General features: G+C 60.8%; 1 protein-coding gene across 1 annotated transcript; it reads left to right on the top strand.

The window, feature by feature from the left end:
• Positions 1-7,020: 7,020 nt before the first annotated feature.
• Positions 7,021-19,578, top strand: IL10RA (interleukin 10 receptor subunit alpha; the record flags this gene model as incomplete). The annotated part of the gene is made up of 7 exons (XM_081099002.1): positions 7,021-7,090; positions 8,899-9,019; positions 10,109-10,293; positions 12,156-12,325; positions 13,158-13,308; positions 14,528-14,637; positions 16,406-19,578. 7 exons carry the CDS (start codon positions 7,021-7,023, stop codon positions 17,312-17,314), a joined length of 1,716 nt encoding a protein of 571 aa, XP_080955128.1. The 3' UTR covers positions 17,315-19,578.
• Positions 19,579-20,512: the final 934 nt, after the last annotated feature.

Here is a 20,512-nt window from a genome sequence, read left to right on the forward strand (position 1 = left end):
AAGTAGCAACAAAAATAATGTTATGGTTGGGGGTCACCACAACATGAGGAACTGTGTTAAAGGGTCGTGGCATTAGGAAGGTTGAGAACCACTGCCTTAGAGTTTACCAGACACTTTATATCGAAGCTGGTCCTTTTGCCATCAGAGCAAAGATTTACTGCAGGTCTGACTCCCCGGAAGCGCAGGCACCTCTAAGGCCAGGGTCTGACTGGTTCTGTGCCCCCCAGCACCTGGGCACAGGTGCAATCAATGTTCACTGGCCTTCCTCCTCGGGAGCCCAGTGCTGGGCAGGAAAGGGGCCCTCCTCATCTGGCAGCTAAGAAACCTGAGCCCTGGGGAGCGTGTGACTTGCCCAAAGTCACAGATGACAACTGGCAACGTGAGCTGGAAGCCCGTCTCGGGTCGTCCCAGCCAGCGCTCTTCTGCCTCCAGGGCCGTGGCGAGCACAGAACATAACACTCCTAACGCCAAGCTCTGTGGTCCAAGGGGCGACCAGCAATGTCTGCGTCGCTGAGCCATCAGCAGGACTGTCTCCAGGCGGGAGCCTGCCCTTGTCCTGGGAACTTCTCAGTCGTGTCAGTCCACAGTGAGTCCGTGCCCACCATCCGGGCAAAGCCCTGGGCATCAGGCGAGGCACAGCCCTGGACTGCGGGGTTAGAGCAGTGATGGCGAACCTTTTGAGCTCGGCGTGTCAGCATTTTGAAAAACCCTAACTTAACTCTGGTGCCGTGTCACATATAGAAATTTTTTGATATTTGCAACCATAGTAAAACAAAGACTTATATTTTTGGTATTGATTTTATATATTTAAATGCCATTTAACAAAGAAAAATCAACCAAAAAAATGAGTTCGTGTGTCACCTCTGACACACGTGTCATAGGTTCGCCATCACGGGACTAGAGGTTTTGTCCGCGATGTCAACTGAGCATCTGCTTCGCAGAACCACAGCCCGGGGAGTGGGAGAGACAGTCTCCCCAAGTGTGAGTGCGGGCTGGCCCTCCCACACTGAGAACCAGTGCTCTCGGTCCAGGGGTGGCCCACAGGAGGCCACGAGCCAGACACGGGCTGGAGGAGCAGGCGGGCCTGGCCTCTTCCTCTCCGTGGAGGACCAGCCATGGCGAGGCCCTGGATCGGGCCCCGCAGGTGCTGTCTAGGCTGAGACCCACCGAAGGAGATGAGCAGCAACCAGCCCTGGGAGCCGCGGGAGCCAGACCATAGCTGTGGGCGGTGCTAGGAATGCCCTTTGGAGGAGACGGATATTCCTGCTCTGAATCATCTCCAGGGAAAATTAACAGTCAGTGGCCGTTTCTCAGGGAAAGGAAGGCCTTCCTGGGGGACAAGCAAGGTGTCCAGAGGCCGGGAGAGGCCGAGGCGGGAAGTGAATGGGGCTCTCCCGCCACGAGGCCAGGAACTGGGGAGGTGTTCAGAGGGCACTGCGCTGGCCAGCGCTCCGCGGGGGTCCTTCCTGGCATAGCTGTGAGCTGCCTCTTTGTACTTTGCTATGCGCAAGCCTCCGGCCGCACTTAGAAGCCTTTTGTGGGCTCTGTGTCCACAGTGGAAGCAGCAGCCAGCCCGCCAGAGGCTGGGCGGTGAGTCTGAGGTCGCCCAGCCAGCCCTTAACCCCCGGGGCTTCCCTGGCAGCCCCGCCGACCTGGGGACGCAGCCCCTCCAGCAGATGGACTGCTGCATCCGTGGCGTGGGGCTCAGACTGCTGCTCAGTTTAGAATGAAAGTGCTGGGGTCCAGCCCCAGCAGGTCCAGGGGTTCCCATTCTAAACACTTTCATGCCTTGTAGTTCTTTTGCTTCCTCTTCTTTTTCTCTCTACTACCCTCCATCTTCCATATCAGCCGACCCAGAGGGCACAGCTGACTCCTCCCCGGACACCGACACCACCATCAAGCGCGGCCCTGATGGGCCCATGATGCAGCCCTTCAACGCGCTGACGCTTCGGGAAGCCCGTTGCCAACGACCCCGCCCGCTAGCCAGATCAACAAGGACAACCAAACCCCGACTTGAGGACAACTGGAATCCCTTGACTGAAGAGGCCAGCAACCTTCTACAGGAACAAGGCTCCGTGTGCACTCCATCCACTATGTTTATAGCTATGCTCGCTGTCATTGCTTGTCAGTCTTCTTCAGAGTCGTAAACAATCCAATCCGAGAGGTGGCCTCTGATTTGCATGCGCTATCATTTAAAAAATAAAAATGGGGGAATTTGCTGGAAGCCGATCCACCCTTGCTGCTTGACGCAGTCCCTGCAGGGAAGAAACATCTGCACAGCTTATGTTTCAAGGGACCTGGCGTATATGGCGTACTGTTCTTAATATGTTTGCTCACCTTCTTAAGCGCTATGTGTTTTAACCAAGGTCACCTCTCCGAGAAAGGTTGTTTCCCCAGGTGAGGATTTTTATCAGTAAAACCTAACTAAGTGCCAGGCCGGTAGTTAATCACTTTAACTACGAACAATCACGCTTAAGCTACATAATCTTTACTTAGAATAATCTCCTTCAGTTACTTCCTTGTAGCTTAATAGAACAATAGAGTAACCTTGGAATGGAGATAAAAAACGCCCTAACCTTTGGAATAGAATGGATAGGATTAAGATCAAATAGTATAAATACAGATGTAAGCGGACAATAAAATGAGGAACCTGGCTATGATGATCACCTGAACCCTGCCTCCATGTCATTCCTTTTTGTCTGACTCCGTCCACACCTTTGAGAACCCCTGGACCTGCTGGGGCTGGACCTCAACATATGGTTCCCGAACAGGGACCCTTAGGTAAGCCCCCCCATTCCCCTAGGTAAGCCCCACTCTCAGGACAGATAGGACTCCACAGTAGGAAGAGGGTGGATAGTCTTTGCCGACTCCGTCCACACCTTTGGGAACCCCTGGACCTGCTGGGGCAGGACCCCAACATGGAAGGAAAACAACACCCCTAAAAACTGGAGACGTGAGGTCATCTGGACCAGAGCGGGAAGACACCGCCGGTGGCTGAAATGATGTGGATGTTTTTACAAATGTTCTGTTCGAACCTCCTGCATCCCACGCTCACAGAGCAATGGACTAGTCTTCACCTTTCCTGACATGGTGATTTTCTTACAAATCACTTTGGAGCCCGGCCAGTGTGGCTCAGTGGTTGAGCATCAACCTATGAGCCAGGAGGTCACGGTTCAATTCCCAGTCAGGGCACATGCTGGGGTTGTGGGCTCAATTCCCAGGAGGGGGTGTGCGGGAGGCGGCCGACCAATGATTCTCTCTCATCATTGATGTTTCTATCTCTCTCTCTCCTTCTCCCTTCCTCTCTGAAATCAATAAAAATATATTTGAAAATTAAAAAATGCAAGTCTGCCATGGCCTTCTCCTACTCCAACCCTCGGGGATGCTGCACCCACCAAGCTAGCATTCAAACACCTCCCTACTCAAGCCCAAGTCACCATCGACACAGCGTGGAGAGGGGCATCCAGGAGGGGTCTGTCCCTTCTGAGCACGTTGTACGCAGTTGGGAGGAGAGGGGGGTCAGGCAGACTGCGGAGGGAGTAGATACGAACTAGGTTCTGCAGCAGCAGCCCCTGGGGCTGGGGCTAGCCTGGTGGCTCCTTCCTCTCACACCTGTGACTCTCCTGGCCCCAGTGACTCCCAAGTGTCCCGGGCAGCTTCCTCCTCTCTGTTCCCTTCCGGAGCGCTCCCTGTGTGTGCGGCTCTGACACAGCGACCACATGGGCTGGAACTCCCTAGTCACAGGACAGGGATAGAAACTGCAAGCTGGGCCTCGCTCTCACCCTAGCAGGCCTTCCTCCCCCGATGCCCCACCTCCAGGAAGGCCCGTCTAGGGGCAGCATCCTGAAGACCAAGATGAAGTAAGTGAAAATGAGACAATGGAACCATCTCAACCTCAAAATTTGCCCTAAGAATTTCCCTGTGTGGCCGTGGGGGCAAGATGTCTGTCTCCTCAGGTCTCCCCACAGGTTTCCTGGGCTCACCACGTTCCCTTTAACAGACCAGAGCTGTTTCTCCTCCCTGGCCCTCACTCTTTCTTTCTCTCTGTCAAATCACTAGACACTTGCCTTTTCCAAGAATTCTTCCAAGACTGGGAAGGGCATTGATAATATGGTGGTAAAAGTGTGAGCTCTGGAGTCAGACCTGGACTGTTGTCTTAGCTCCGCTCCTCACTGGCTGAGTGACGCAGATTGGTGACATAATCTCTGACTTTCCATCTGTAAAACCCTGATGATGATGCCAAGCTTGCAGGGTGGTCATAAGGATTAAGTGAGACAATGCTGGTGCATTAGTCAGGGCAGTTAACACTAGCTGCTGTAACAACAAGTCCAGAATCTAGATCAGGGGTGGGCAAACTTTTTGACTCAAGGGCCACAATGGGTTCTTAAACTGGACCCGAGGGCTGGAACAAAAGCATGGATGGAGTGTTTGTGTGAACTAATATAAATTCAAAGTAAACATCACTACATAAATGGGTACGGTCTGTTTTTTCAATAGTTTTATTCATTTCAAACAGGCTGGATCCGGCCCGCGGGCCGTAGTTTGCCCACGGCTGATCTAGATACAAGAGTTCACTCCTCACTCAGGTCACAGGCTGATATAGTATGGGTGCCTTTCCTGCATGCTCCCTCCAGGAGGTGATTCGGGGACCCAAGCTCTTTTCTTCCCCTTCGGGTCCTCTACTTGGTGGACAGAATAGCAAAGACAAAGAGACCAGACCAGGAAGTGGTACCCCTTAATTTCACTTCCTGTTGGTTAAAACCCAGTCATTTATCCAATGTAATTGCAGGAGAAGCTAGGAAACTTGGTGCCCTGTGCACCCAAGAAGAGGAAGTGAGGTTGCTAAGCCTCTAGCCAGTCTCTGCTACATAATTTAGTGTTTAGGGTCCTACTGGATACATAATAAGAGCTCAGTCAACAAAATATACTATTATAATTATTTCCTATGATCTGTCCTGATACTGGTATGAAAATACCAGATAGCCCAGAGCCAGAGGGTAGACTTTCCACTGATAATGAATAGCTGACGCAAGCCAAAATGGAATTGGCAAAACAAGATATGGCACTGTGTCTGACGTAACTCCTGCTTGGGGTGCCTCCCAGGAGGCGGCAGGACACACTGAAATTGCCCACATTCAGCTGCTGGCTCTGCTCTGAGCAAAACATGAACCCATGTCAGCCAGGGGGCGGTCTCGTCTTAACACAGTAATGCTAGCCTACCCACTCTCCAGAGATCTTCAAAACGCCATGTTCCCTTGGCTCCAAGCACCCACTTCCTGCTGTCGGAGCACCCTCCCCACCTGCCCTTCTCCAGTTCCCCCTCCTCACCCCTCAGGTCCCAGCGCGGAAGGCCACCTCTTGGTCCTCCACCCCCAGTGGCCGAGCGCTTGTCCCCGTGCCCCACAGTAGCCTCTACTTCCCTCCCCAGACGCTCAGCACAACATTAAGTCTCTGCTCACCTCTGCCCCTCGATAGAGTGTCCATCTCTCGGGGCAGGGCCTTGTTCATATCATCCTTTTGTCGCAGCCCCGCAGCAGGGTCTAGCTCATCATGAGGGGGCCGCGATAGTTGGCATGTGAGTGAATGAAGAATGGATGTGGGCAATCCTTTTTCAAAATGATAATGGGGTGCGACTTTTAAACTAGTACAGCTCAACAGTTAAAAACCAAAAGTTAAGACAAGTTCAGAAAGAAACAGTACAGTGTATTCCTTCAAAAGGTCACTGGGGCCCGGCTGGTTGAGGGGTTGAGGGTTGACCTATGAACCAGGAGGTCACGGGTTTCGGGCTCGATCCCAAGTGTGGGGCGTGCAGGCGGCAGCCAATCAATGATTCTCTCTCCTCATGAATGTTTCTATCTCTCTCCCTCTCCCTTCCTCTTTGAAATCAATAAAAATATTGAAAAAAAAAAAAAAAAGGTTCACAGGAACTAAAAGTCATTTCTGAAAGCAGCCACACCCTTGGCCACGCCTGGCCACTTCCTAGCAATTGGCCACACTCCACCTCTCAACTGAGCAACAGCGGCTGCAAAACCACTCCTCACATTCAACCCCGCACTCCCTGCCGCTGCCGGGGGCCTGGCGGCACTGAGGGCCCGGCTGACCTGACCGTGTGTCCTGCCTGTTGGACCTGCATCTGCCTCTCCACTATCCATGCAGCTGGGGGACCTGACCTTCATCCAAAAGTAAGGTCTTTCTGGTCCCAAAGTCATCCTCAGACGCAGCCGGGGACCCCGCCACCCTCTGCATGGACACCCTCTGAAGCAAAAGTGAAAGTTTTGTCCCGCACCGGCAGCTCTGTGCCTCTGGGGTGCCGCCTCAGGTGAGTCAAGTGGCACAGGGCTGAGTGGCTGGTGCTGTGTCTGCCTCCGGGAGCTGTCACCCAGCCACCCCAGGGGAAACACACAAAACTCTAACCATGAGGTTTCAGGCAAGAGAAACCAGAAGAGGCTGGGAGCCATCCTGGGGCCCCTCCAACAACAGTCAGTCAGGTAGAAGACTCCTACTCTACCAGCGCTACCCCAGGCACTCGGGAAGGCCAAGACTCACAGGTCCTCCCAGGCCACCCTGAGCGCCGGGACAGTCATCCCCAACTCCCAGCGGCTGCAGCCCGCCCCAGCCCACCTTCAGCTCAACCACATCCCCGCCCTCCGCACCCAAAGGGGCAAGGCTGCCCCTCGCCAGCTGCACCCCCAAAACACAAACACACACACACACACACACACACACACACACACACACACACGCAGGCACGCACGCACGCGCTGGGCCCGGGGCCCCGCCCCGCCCCCGCCCCGCCCCCGCCCTGCCCCCGCCCCGCAGCTGCATCCTCCGTCCGTCCTCCCCAGCAGCCTGCGGTCAGCGCTCCGCGCTCCGGGGGAGGCAGCCCCCAGGCCCCGCCCGCTGACGTCAGCCTCGCGGGCGTAGGTGGGGCGCTGGCCGGAGTTTTCACTCTCAGTCCCGCGGAGCCGGCTGGAGGGCGCAGCCCGCTTCGCTCCTCCCGGAGGATGCGGGGCGCCCAGGATGCTGCCGCTGCTGCCGCGCCTGGTCCTGCCGCTGGCCGCGCTGCTCTGCCTCGGCTGCGGGGCGCCAGGTAAGTACAGCCCGGCCCTGCCCTGGCCGCCACTGCGCTGTGTGGGTGGCCAAGCCCGCCCCGCACCGTCCTCACCCCACGTGGAAGTTCAGTGTCCCACGGAGAACCCCGGCCGCTTGGCCTCTGGAGAGAGCGGTGTCCATCATCCGGCCCCTCCCGGGACCCCTCATTCTGGGGAGCCTGGCCTGGGGGGGGGGGGTCACTCTTCGGGGAGCGGAAGAAGCTGGGGTTGCTTGGGGGCAGGGGGAGAGCTGAATGACCCCTTCCTCAAGGCATCGCCCACCCACCTGCAGCCACCAGTGCTCCTGGCTTTCCTGTTGCTCTAGTTCGGAGGACTGGACCCTGTCCCCGTGGCAATTACCCGATTGCCATCTGCCTATCTTCCCACCGCCCTCCAGCTAACCTACCCCAGCCTTTCCCTCCGGGACACCTGCCACCCCCTCTGGTCACCCTGCTCCTTCTTTAGCCCCTGAGGCCTCCCCCTGACCCCTGCCTCCCGCTCCTCCCCCTCAGCTCCGGCTCCTAACCAGCGGCTGACCTGCAGAGTTTCTGCAGCAGGAAGAGTAACTAACCCTGGAGAGAGAGCATGAAAGGCTGGGAGGTGCAGGGACCAGGGCAGAGGGACCCAGAACACGCAGCCGCTCACATGACCAGCAGCTCAAAGGCCTGCTGCGCCTCTCACTTCCCATCTGACGTTTTGAAATCGAGACACAGACTTGAAGATCAAAGACAATATAAGAAAGCCAGGGAGGGACAGGCAGACTCTAAGTCAGCAGGACAGTTAGAAGAAGGGAGCGTTATTAGAGAGAGGTAGTCAGAGGCGAGGGGACCCGGAGCCGGTCCCTGACAGGCAGAGGCAGGAGGGTCCGGAGGAGAGAAGGGAACCGAGTGTGGATACCGGCCTTGAGCTGTTCATGGTGCTCGATGGACAAGACTCTCAGAGTCGGTATATATATACCCACACGAGAGGGGGTTCAGTGAGGTCTGATAACGTGCCCAGTCACACTGGCCCCCCCGCCCCGCGGTGAAGGGCGGGGAAGGGAGACAGGAGAGGGAGCGGACTGGTCTTCAGTGTCTCCCTTAGGGCCAAGGGTGTCAGTGCTTTGTGGAAAGAGCAGCTGCCTTCTGTCTGTTCTCACCCAACCTGAGGCTGGGCATCTGGTTATAGAAGCGGGGGCAGGGGGCACGCCCTCAGCCTGGGGCTGCCCAGCAGACCTGTGAAGAGAAACGGGCAGCTGCCCACAAGCAGGTATCTGTGGGCCCAGAGACGCCAGAGAGAAGGCCAGGGACCAGAGCCAGGGCTGGGCCAGAGCAGGGACCAGGTCTGAGGCTGGAGGGCAGGCCGTGGAATGGGGCTGGAGCAGGGGCAGGGGTGGGCAGAGCCAGGGGCTAGCTCATCCAGAGCTCACTGTGGACATGCCGAGGCCCACAGCCCTGCCTCCTCCCCAGGATGCATTGCACCCAGCCTGGCTCTTCTCAGCCACCACTTCTGCTTCTGACCAGCCTGCACAGGACTCTGATTTAAGGGCCCGACACCTGCACTCAGGGCCCCACTCTTTCCCTGACTTGCCCTGTTGCCTTGGGCAAGTCACTCAGCCCCTCTGAGCTTTCATTTCCTCCCCAGGAAACTTGGGGTGATCAATGCCTGCCTTGTGGCTGTTGTGATCATGAAGTGAGACAGTATATGTAGAGTACTTGGCTCACAATAAGGCACGCCATACGGGGAGCTGCTAAAAAGCTTGCTCCCCTCCCCCTCAGCACCTTCATCCCGGGGCCCTGCCAGCCCTGAAACTGACCCTTCTCCCCAGGGACAGCGCTGCCCAGCCCTCCATCCGTGTGGTTCGAAGCAGAGTTTTTCCGCCACATCCTCCACTGGACGCCCATCCAGAATCTGTCGGAAAGCACCCGCTATGAAGTGGAGCTGCGGAGGTACAGAGGCGGGAGGCGAGGGGGAGGGGGAGGGGAGGTGAAGGCTGAGTAGGTGCTGCCATTCCTGTCTAGCACCCGGCACAGAAAGATGGGTGCCTTGTGACTGAAGGGACACCAGGAATGGCCCTGGCACATACCCACCCACTGGCAGTGGCTGGCCAGCGGGGGGCTGGCCGGCGGGGGCTGTCTGGTGGGGACTGTCTGGTGGGGGCTGTCTGGTGGGGGCTGTCTGGTGGGGGCTGGCCGGCGGGGGCTGGCCGGCGGGGGCTGTCTGGTGGGGGCTGGCCGGCGGGGGCTGTCTGGTGGGGGCTGGCCGGCCGGGGCTGTCTGGTGGGGGCTGTCTGGTGGGGGCTAGCCGGCGGGGGGCTGTTTGGTGGGGGCTGGCTGGCGGGGGCTGTCTGGTGGGGGCTGGCCGGCGGGGGCTGTCTGGTGGGGGCTGGCCGGCGGGGGCTGTCTGGTGGGGGCTGTCTGGTGGGGGCTGGCCGGCGGGGGCTGGCTGGCGGGGACTGGCCGGCGGGGGACTGTCTGGTGGGGGCTGGCCGACGGGGGCTGGCTAGCAGGGGCTGGCTGGCGGGGGCTGTCTGGTGGGGGCTGGCTGGCGGGGGACTGTCTGGTGGGGGGCTGGCCGGCGGGGGGCTGGCTGGCGGGGGCTGTCTGGTGGGGGCTGGCAGTGTCAGCTGCACCGAGCAGTGTCCTGGGGGTTCTGGGGGGAGGAAGCACAGTAGTGCCTTTCCCCTCAGGATTTGTCTATCTTATTGGAGTAGCAGGAGCAGCACCCACAGTAGAGCTAAAAACGAGGAGCCCCAAGGACTGCGAGTGCGGCTGGGCGGGGGCACTGGGCTGTGTTGCAGGAGCAGCATGTCTTCCTGTGGAGCTGGGCTTGAGCCGGTCAGCGTTCGGTCTGAGGGCCTTTAGACACAGAGTTGGCTTGGGGTCCCAGGCCGGCGCAGAGCCCTGGCAGTGAGACGCCCTGCGCCAGGGCAAGCACCCAGGGCTGCCTTCCTGGCCGCTCCCGCCTCCTGCTTCCCTCTTAAAGAAGATGGGTGTGAACAGAAGTGGGAGCCAGTGCTTACCCTGTTGTCCCCCCAGGTACGGGTCGGATTCCTGGAGGTCGGTGCCCAGCTGCAGCCAGACCCCAGTGCCGGCCTGCGACCTCACCATGGCCACCCTGGACCTGTACCACAGCAACGGCTACAAAGCCAAAGTCCGGGCCGTGGATGGAGGCCAGCGCTCCAACTGGACTGTCACCAAGACCCGCTTCTCCATGGATGAAGGTGCTTTCCCCGCGGGGCCTGGAGCTCGTACAGCCAGAGGCTCAGTCTTCTAGACAGTGGTTCTCAACCTTCTGGCCCTTTAAATACAGTTCCTCATGTGGTGACCCAACCATAAAACCATTTTTGTTGCTACTTCATAACTGTAATGTTGTTACTGTTATGAATCGTCATGTAAATATCTGACATGCAGGATGGTCTTAGGCGACCCCTGTGAAAAGGTCGTTTGACCGCCGAAGGGGTCGCGACCCACAGGTTGAGAACCGCTGGTCTAGACTGTTCTGTGTTCCCATAGCACAGCATGTCAGCGCAGCTTCCGGACGAGGCTAAACAGCCTGAGTCAGGACTCTGGAGAAGGGTTAGATGAAAATAGTCAAGTTGTTGGAGATGGAAAGGGAACTGGATTTGTTTACCCTACAGAGGGAAGTCTCGGGGTGCCTGGGCAGCGGGACAGGGGGTGTGCTTAGCGGGTCCTGGAGAGGAAGCGAATCTGTAAACGCTGAGCACAGGGAAGCAGGCAGCAGGTGGAATGGGGCCAGCCCTGTCCCCCACCCCCCCCTTGAGGGAAGGACTCCCCACGGTCAGAGTGGGAGGCTCTGAAGTGGGGGGTGGGGTGCCACTGAGGAAAAGGTGGGAGGCTCCTTGCAGGGGTGGGAGGTACAGATAAGCCCACTCAGGGGGAGCTTCCGCCTGCGGTGGGGATGAGGGCCGTGACTGCGATAAGCCTGCCCTGCAGAGCCCAGGGTCAGGGTAAGACCTGGGGCCCAGGGTGTCAGGGTAAGACCTGGGGCCCAGGGTGTCAGGGTAAGACCTGGGGCCCAGGGTGTCAGGGTAAGACCTGGGGCCCAGGGTGTCAGGGTCAGACCAGGGGCCCAGGGTGTCAGGGTCAGACCGGGGGCCCAGGGTGTCAGGGTCAGACCGGGGGCCCAGGGTGTCAGGGTCAGACCGGGGGCCCAGGGTGTCAGGGTCAGACCGGGGGCCCAGGGTGTCAGGGTCAGACCGGGGGCCCAGGGTGTCAGGGTCAGACCGGGGGCCCAGGGTGTCAGGGTCAGACCGGGGGCCCAGGGTGTCAGGGTCAGACCGGGGGCCCAGGATGTCAGGGTCAGACCGGGGGCCCAGGGTGTCAGGGTCAGACCGGGGGTCCAAGGGTGTCAGGGTCAGACCGGGGGTCCAAGGGTGTCAGGGTCAGACCGGGGGCCCAGGGTGTCAGGCCGGGGGTCCAGGGTGTCAGGGTCAGACCGGGGGTCCAGGGTGTCAGGCCGGGGGTCCAGGGTGTCAGGGTCAGACCGGGGGTCCAGGGTGTCAGGCCGGGAGTCCAGGGTGTCAGGGTCAGACCGGGGGCCCAGGATGTCAGGGTCAGACCGGGGGCCCAGGGTGTCAGGGTCAGACCGGGGGCCCAGGGTGTCAGGGTCAGACCGGGGGCCCAGGGTGTCAGGGTCAGACCGGGGGCCCAGGGTGTCAGGGTCAGGCCGGGAGTCCAGGGTGTCAGGGTCAGACCGGGGGTCCAGGGTGTCAGGGTGAGACTGGGGGCCCAGGGTGTCATGGTCAGACCAGGGGCCCAGGATGTCAGGGTCGTGGCCCCAGCACCTGTGTGTGGGCCGGCACCGCTGGCTGCAGGCTCTCCCAGGGGTGCTTACACCCCGCATGTCTCCTCGCTCAGCTTCCAAGCTTTGAATGGGCCTTGAATGGACCAGGGCATCTGTCATTGTAACGTGCTCCCCAGCAAGGCCCAGCGGTCCGCTAGGTTGGAAGGCTTTGGCCCAGGTGTTACAGTGGGTACAGCTTGGCCCTGGAGGCCAGGCATGGGGGTGGGGGCGGGCAGGCCCTCCCCGGCCTGCGGGCCTCACGGCTTTGCCTCCCCTCAGTGGTCCTGACGGTGGGCGGCTTGGAGCTGGAGGTACGCGATGGCTGGGTCCTTGGAAAGATCCAGCCGCCCAGGCCCAAGGTGGCCCCTGCAGGCAATACCTACGAGAGCGTCTTCCCCCACTTCCGCGAGTACGAGGTCGCCATTCGCAAGGTGCCCCGACGCTATGAGGTACGGGGCTCCCAAGGCGTGGGGCCTGCGCCCCCTGCCCCTTGCCCCCTAGTGCCGGCAGAGGGAGGACCTGGGGCGGAGCAGGGAGCTGAGGGCACCCGGCCCAAGTGGCGCCCCTGCAGGTGGCAGTGGGTGCACTGCCCTGGGGTGGGCCCCGCCCAGGACATTTTGTAACCATCGTTTCCCATCCCCTTGGAGGAGTTGTTTCACCCATTGGATAGAGAGGGAGTGAGGCGCAGGGGCTGTGGCACTGACACCCCATAACTGGGAGCTCTGGAACCTGCAGAATCCGTCCTTTCCCTGACACCACAGCAGAGCTCACTGCGTCTGGGAAGGCCCCCAGCCCCTACGAAACCCACCCTTCTCTCTCTAATACAAAATAAGTCAGGTAGCCCCACGGCTGCTGCTCAGGGTTAGAACAGCAGCCCACACACGGAAGGGTCATGGGTCTGATTCCCAGTCAAGGGCATGGACCTCGGTTGCAGGTTCGAGCCCAGCCCTGTCGGTGCACATGCGGGGGGCACCAGTCGATGTCTCTCTCACATCGATGTGTCTCACTTTCCCCCTGCCCCCTCCCCTCCCTGCCACTCTCCCTAAAAAAATACAAGGAAATCAATTAATCAATGGGAAAACAACCCTCAAGTGAGGATTCACAAAATAACAATAGGTCCTGGTGGCCACAGGGCTGGTGGCCGTGCCGCTAACCCAGGGCTGGTTCCCTCAGAGGACGAAGCAGCGGGGTGCCCGTCAGCTCTGAGGCCCGCCAGCTCTCAGGGCCCGGGTGGCTGCGGGAAACCAGCTGTTCTGTTTATTGCTGTTGTTTCCATTTCAGCCCACAAACAAGAAGGTGAAACACGAGAACTTCAGCTTCCCGACCAACGGCGAGTTTGGGGAGTTCTGTGTCCGAGTGAAGCCGGCTGTGGGCTCGCGCCTGAACAAGGGGATCTGGTCGGAGGAGGTGTGCCTCCTGCTCACCTGGCAGTGTGAGTCAGTCAGGGTCAGGGCAGGGGTCCCGATGGGCGGGGGCAGGAGGGGCCGCACATCCACAATCCGGGCAGCTGCTGACGCCCCCTGCCAGGCACGCCCCGCGTCCTTCCCCGTCCTCCGCCAGGCCTGTGAGCCATCCTCCCACGGCCCCTGGGAGAGATGAGGAAGCCCAGGCTCAGTGGTGTAAGCTGCGTCCCCTGAAGGGCCTTCTCCTACCCTCCCAGCCCTCAGAGGAGACAGGGCCCCTTGCCACAGCTGCTGAAGCCAATACATAGGATGCCAGGCTCTCGGCGGGCACTGGGGGGGGGAGGGTGGGTGTGAAGGCCAGGCTCCTGCCGGAGGTCCCGACCGTGGCCGGGGACAGGTGTGCCCAGAGGAAGCTGTAAGCAGCCCCTCAGGATGCACAGCCGGGCGCCCGATGAGTCACGCCCGCACTCCGGCACCGGGTGCCCGGCCGGGTGTGGGAAGTGCCTGGGAAGGAGCCAGTGAGTCCTCACAGCTTCGCAGGGCCCTTTGGGGTGTGAAGGACACGACCAGCGCGGTGCCACTCAAGCCTCCCATGTCGGCAGCGAGACGCCGTCTGTGGGTTCAGCCTCGAGTGTCTTCTACAGTCACTCGCTGACAGACGCACGCAGCAGCGTGGCGTAGGGGTCTGGGTTCAGATCCTGCTTCTGCTCTCGGAGGCGCGTGACCTTGGGCAAGTCCCTTCACCTCCCTGGACCTCAGGGTCTAAGCTGTGGAGACAGGTGACAGTCGTCTTCCCTCCTGAGCTTGTCCTCGGGGTCCGATAACAGGTGAAGACTCAGCAGGGGGTGCGCTGTGGCCTTCACAGCCAGCGTGGGGGTCAGCGCCGTATTTCCCCCTTCGATAGATGAGGGCACGGCTCAGAGGCTCACGGCTAGTAGGTGGGGGCTGGGACTTGAACCCAGGCCCAGCTGCCGTCCGCTGTGCTTGCCCGCTGTGCCCCGACGCGCTGCCCTGTGTGCTGACTGAGCTCGAGGGCGGCAGCAGTCACTGGCGGTGAGACATTCTCAGGCCAGAGTCGGCGCAGGCAGGGTTCCCCGGGACCCAGACATGGATAGAGGCAGCCTGGGTGGTGGGGTCCCCTGGGCCACTCACCGAGGAGCTCCCGAGAGCGGCCGTGGGACCCCAAGGACTGCCCCTCTGTGTCCCCGGGCCCGGCCACAGCGCCTCTCTCTGGTCTCTGGGCTGCAGATTTCACCGTGACCAACCTCATCGTCTCCTTCACCCTCGTCCTGCTGCTCTGCGGGGCCGTGGCCCTCCGCCTGTACCTGCGGCACCCGCGGAAGCTGCCCGCCGTCCTGGTGAGTCTCAGGCGGCCGCTGCCCGTCCCGCAGCCCCACGGGCCTGGGAAGCCAGGTGCCCAGTCTCAGCCCGTCCTCCCCTCAGCCCGACGCCATCAGGAGGCACCTCTGGGCACCCTGGGTGGAGGGAGGACTGACCGCAGCGCCCAGTGCTGAGAGCGGTGCCTCCTGGCGGCCCGGGTGACCGGCACCCTGAGCAGCCCCATCCCGCGCTTTCCATTGTTCCTGTTTAACTCACAATCGGCCGCGGACCGGCCTGGGCACGAGCACCTCAGAGGCAGGGGCCTTTATTGTCCTCCTTTGACAAGTAAGGAAACTGAGGCAGAGAGAGGTTGTTACAGGCGCAGGGCCACACAGCCAGGGAGAGTCCGATGGAGCCCAGCCTTCCCCATGCCTTGTGGCCAGAAGATGCTCAGAGAAAGGACCAGGGCTGGAAGGGCCGGCCCTGGGGTGCTCTCAGAGTGGAAAGGGGAGTGGGGGGTTGGGTGCTGGAGAGGAGGGGCCATGCTGACACCTGCACCCCCTCCTTCGCCCGTCCCTCTTCCTCCCGGTGCTGACAGGCTGCCCTCGGGTAAGCAGCCTGCAGCACAACCTCCAGGCCGAGCTGCATCTCCGAGGCCTGTCTCCGGCCTGGGGCTCAGCTTGCCCCCCCTCCCCCCCACCGCGGCTCAGGGCTGCAGAGGGCCCCCAGGGGAGGCAGGGTCTCTGGGGAAAACAAGGAGAGAGACAGAGACCCACGGAAAGTGTTCTGAGGAAGAGGTCCAAGAAGCAGGAAGGTGGGGGGGGGCGGGTTGGGGGAGGCCTCCTGGCTCAATTCGGGTCCTTTTCCAGCAAAAAAGAACTCTGTTTTTAGCTGCAGGGCCCTGGGTAGAGATATGACAGGGAGCCAGGGGCCAGGGACCTTGAAGGGCTACTCTGACCGGCAGACGTGGCTCAGCGTCCTCTCTCGGGCTCTGAGCAGATGCGTGGGCCCAGGCGTGGCGTTGCCTGCTGGACGGGTGTTAGAGCATATTCCCTGTGCGGGGCCCAGAGCTGGGGGGCGGGGGGGGGGGTACAGAGAGGAGAGCACCCACCGGCCTGCCCTCCGATGGGTAACTCGCCAGCAGAGGGTGGGGCGAGTGGGCAGAAGGAACCCGTTGTGAGGGGCAAGAGAGTCAGCATTACGCGGTTTCCCCTGGGGCCCTGGGCAGTCAGCGTCCTGGTTCTGTGCTGTCCCACTGCCCACACGGCGGCCACCTGTGTGTGTGCCTTTTAAAAACAAACGAGTAGGACGGAATACAATCGAACGGCATAGGTCCCAGGCCACAGGCAGTTTCACCGTTTTGTGAGCCGTTTTAGTTATTCCTGCATGAGGTGTATGTTCATGGGCTGCTTGCACACGGATTGTTATAAAGCACCTTTCTTATTTGGGGTCATAGTCAAAAGAGTCAGAAACACACGTTTAGATCCCGCCGCGGCCAGCCTGCTCTCGGGGCTAAAGCACGGCCCTGAGAACACCGGCCCTCCCATCCGCCCGTCCTGCCGTCTGCGCCCCGGGAATACGGGCTTCTCTGTATCCGAGCCTGAGCTGACCTGAGAATTTCATTAGGAGAAAACTCAGTCTGGAACTAAACCAAAGGAACGAGGGGGGTGTCCTTCAGGCCTGTGCCCCCCTCCTGGAGCAGTACCCCTGAGCATCCCTCACGGGCCGACCACGGCCTCCCCTGCGACGCTGGGGTGGGTGCCTGCAGGGGCCCTCGCCTCACCCCCTCTCCCCTGCCCTCTCCAGGTCTTCGGGACGCCCAGTCCCTTCAGCCCCGTCAGCCAGCTCCCCCGCCCGGAGACGCGAGCCACCATCCATGCGGTCGATGAGCAGGCCCTCGCCAAGGTGTCCCCGGAGCTGAGGAACTCCGAACTGCACGGCAGCACTGACAGCGGCTTCGGCAGTGCCAAGCCATCCTTGCAGACCGAGGAGCCCCAGTTCCTCCTCCCGGACCCCCTCCCCCAGGCCGGGAGCACCCTGGGAAAGGGGGCCTCCCTGGAGCCCGAGAGCAGCTGCAGCAGTGCCAGCACCGACAGCGGCATCTGCCTGCAGGAGCCCAGCCTGAGTGCCGGCGCAGAGCCCTGGGTGCAGCAGGCGGGGGGCCAGGGCCAGGACGACAGCGGCATTGGCCTTGCCCACCACTCTGAGGGGCAGCCTGCGGATGGACCGGCTGACTCAGCCTTGGGCCATGTCGGTCCCCTGGGGCCTGAGGCGACGGAGGGAGAAGACCCGGCTGTGGTGGAATTTCAGGGCTACCTGAAACAGACCAGAGGCAGGGAGGAGCAGGCAGCCACGGCGGGCTGCCTGGAAGAAGAGGCCTCCTCAGCCGATGGCATTGTCCCCCACCTCAGGATGTGCCTGGATGCCAAGGAAGCCTGGTCCCCACCAGCCTTGGACAAGGGCTACTTGAAACAGGACCCCCCAGAAGTGGCTCTCACTCCCTCAGGGGCCCTGTCTGGACAATGGAACCCCGCAACTGAGGAATGGTCACTCCTGGGCTTGACTAGCTGTGGGGACCCGGGGACACCTGAGTGGAGCTTTGCCCAGGATCTCGCCCCTCTGGGCTGCGTGGGGGCCCCGGGCGGCCTCCTGGGCAGTTTCGACGCAGACCTGGTCACCCTGCCCCTGATTTCCAGTCTGCACGCCAGTGAGTGACTCAGAAGAAGGGCTGCCTTTGACTTCAGCCGTGCCCTGGGGGTCTGAGGAGGGGCCCAGGTCAGAGAGGGCATGATGCCAGCCTGGGCGCTGCTCTCTGCTGTGCAGGGCCCTGCAGGTCCTGCCGGAGCCTCCTCCCTCCCGGGACTCTGCCTGTGACAAGGGTTGTTTGCTCAGGGAATCGGGGTTTCCTGGAGTTGGGGTGAGGCCGCCGGGCTGAAGTCAGCTCCCAGCCAGGCCTCGCCCTGAAGCCAGGCTTGTGTCAAGGCCTCACAGCAGGATCATGTCTAGGGGCAAAGGAGAGAGCAGTGACCACGTGTGCCTCTGAATGCTCAGCTGGCCACCACCCGGCCTGGGAAGGTCCCGGGGAAGATCTCCCGCATCGCAGGCCTCCCAGGTCAGCTCTCAGACGGAGCCGGTGGGGGAGGAAAGGAACCGAGACCCGAAAGGGCCTGTGGCTCAGAACCTGCCCTCCTGGTGTCCTGTCCGTGTGCAGACACCTCCCTCTCCCCAGCAAGGAGAGCGGCCGCTCTGGGGTCCCTACCGAGGCCACCCCCTCTCCCCCCGGGCCACACCCCTGACAGCAGCAGTGAAACCTCTGCAATTTGCATTGGTCACATCTCGGCCTGCAGACAGCCCCTGGGTGTGGGCACCAGCTGGTCTGCCCCGAGGCTGAGGTTGGCACCTGCCCGTGTTTGCCGCTGACGCCCAGCTGCAGACCCAGAGGACGGGGCGCGGGCTGTGCGCCCTGCTCTCCATGCTCAGCTGCACAACCTGGCCTCCCCTCGGGCCTGCTCCCATCTGTGAAATGAAGGGCTCTCCGTTGGAAGCTGGCCCCTGCGGCGACATTGCCGGCCGGGCTGGGCCGGGCCGGGTGGGAGGAAGGTACCGCGGGCCCTCGTCTGCACGGAGCCAGCTTCCTTCTCGCACGGAGAGGACCCGAGCGGACGTCCAGGCTTCAGGCCCGAGAACTGCAGGTCCGGCAGGGGCAGGTGTGCGCCCAGCTCCCCGTGAGTCTGGAACATCAATTCACAGCCGCTTACAGTCTGTGGGCAAAGAGCTGGGCGGGTGGCGGGCGGGGCTGCCCCTGTCATCCGCGGCCTGCACTCCAGGGGCAGCTGGGATAGACGTTCCGGCGCAGGGAGTCCAGCCAGAACGCTCCACTCGGCCAGGCGGCGCTAGGGCCAGCCTGGGACCAGCTCCCTCTGGAGACAGGCCTGAGGGCGGGCTCCTCGGGCTCCGGGCCAGGTTTACTTATTCCGTTGTCTTATTTATTGAAGAACCGCATTGCGCAGTAAAGAATTGTGGGAACTCCAAGAGCCTCGAAGTTCTCATTCCGCTGCCCTGTGTCTCGCTGTGTGGCCTTGGGTAGTCCCGTCCTCCTCCGTTTCATCTGCGAAACTAGAGCACAGTCCTGGCTCATCTCGGTCCTGGGCGTGCGGTTCTGTGGGGAAGTAGGTGTCGTGCCTGGAACACCGCTGTGGGAATGAGTGATGTCGTTTTATTCCAATAAATTGTCAGGACCACAAGAATCATGGGAAACCAGTCGGATTTCTTTTTTTTAAAAAAAATATGTTTTTATTGATCTTTAAAGAGAGAGGAAGGGAGAGGGATAGAGAGATCGAAATATTGACGAGGAGAGAGAAATATCACCAATCAGCTGCCTACTGCACGCCCCCACTGGGGATCGAGCCCGCCCAACCGGTGACCTCCTGGTTGAGGTTCATGGGACGGCGCTCAACCCCCTGAACCACAGGAGATTTCTGATGGCACAGCAGCCGGTGTGGGCTGTGGCTGCTGACCGCCGCGGGTGGGGATGAATGAGGTGTGTGCTGCCCTGAGGACTGAGGGGCAAGCCTGGAGCAAGGCCTGGGCCAACACTCATTGTCTGTGGCCCTGGGCGAATGGCCCATCCTTTCTAACTGCGTCGAGTTCCCCGTCTGTAAGCGGGGGTGATGGCCGGGCCATGTAAATGAGACCGCATCTGAAGAGCTTCACACTGTCCAGGCACACGCGGCAACCATGGTCATTGGCTTCTTGTTGTGAATCCTCACCCGAGGATGTTTTCCCATTGACATTTAGAGAGAGTGGAAGGGAGCGGGGAGAGAGATACACGTCGATTGGTAGCCTTCCGAACGCACCCCGACCACGGCTGGAGATCGAGCTTGCAATCAGAATTGAACCCAGGACCCTTCCGTCTGTGGGCTGACACTCTAACCCAGCCCTGGGCAAACTACGGCCCGCGGGCCGGATACGGCCCGTTTGAAATGAATAAAACTAAAAAAAAAAAAGACCGTACCCTTTTATGTAATGATGTTTACTTTGAATTTATATTAGTTCACACAAACACTCCATCCATGCTTTTGTTCCGGCCCTCCGGTCCAGTTTAAGAACCCATTGTGGCCCTCGAGTCAAAAAGTTTGCCCACCCCTGCTCTAACCACTGAGCAAAACGGGCTAGGGCTGTCAGTGTCTTCAAGCTGAGAGGGAGGTGGGCAGATTTTCTTGGGAAAGATGAGAGTGAAAGATAGCGAAGCGTGCAAACGGAAGCCTGCGGGCCCCTGAGGGGAAGCAGGACAGCAGGACGGCGTCTGTGTGTAAGTCCTGACAGCGGGGGATGGAGACCCCGCATGGCCTCGCTCTAGAAGGCAGCCAGCCAGCCTCTCCGGAGCCCGCACCGGGGCCTGGGTGCGCCCAGGTGCTGCTTCTCAGCGCGGAAGCGAGCCGCATGCCTTCTGAGAGCAGCGCCTTCCGAGAAAAGCCACGGGCGCCCACACTGCGTGGCCCTCAGCCCCTCAGCCCCTCAGCCCCGGGCACAGGGCCAGGGCTCAGGCCCCGTCTGAGCCTAGGTCACTGCTCTTTGCCCTGCACCCTCCACGCCGCCTCTCACCCGCACTCCGAGGGGGCACTCCGAGGGGGGCCAGTTCTGGGGAGGCTGGTCCCTGCGCCTTCAGGGAAGTGACTGCTGCTGGAGGCTCCCCCGCCCCCCCCCCCCCACCCCCACAGGCTGGGTGGAGACCGACCCAGAGGTGAACGTGAAGAACGAAGTCAGAGAAGGGGCATCAGATTCGGGGAAGCAGAGCAGCGGGGAGAGGGGGGTCCTCGCTGAGAGCTGGCTGCACCCGCCTCCCTCTCCAGAGCAGGGCCTGCGCTGGGTCTCCCTGTTTGGGCACAGCCGGGCCGGGAGGGCTGGAGCTGG

The sequence above is a fragment of the Myotis nattereri genome (assembly GCF_964212035.1).
Source record: "Myotis nattereri genome assembly, chromosome: 9".
NCBI classification, from domain to species: domain Eukaryota; kingdom Metazoa; phylum Chordata; class Mammalia; order Chiroptera; family Vespertilionidae; genus Myotis; species Myotis nattereri.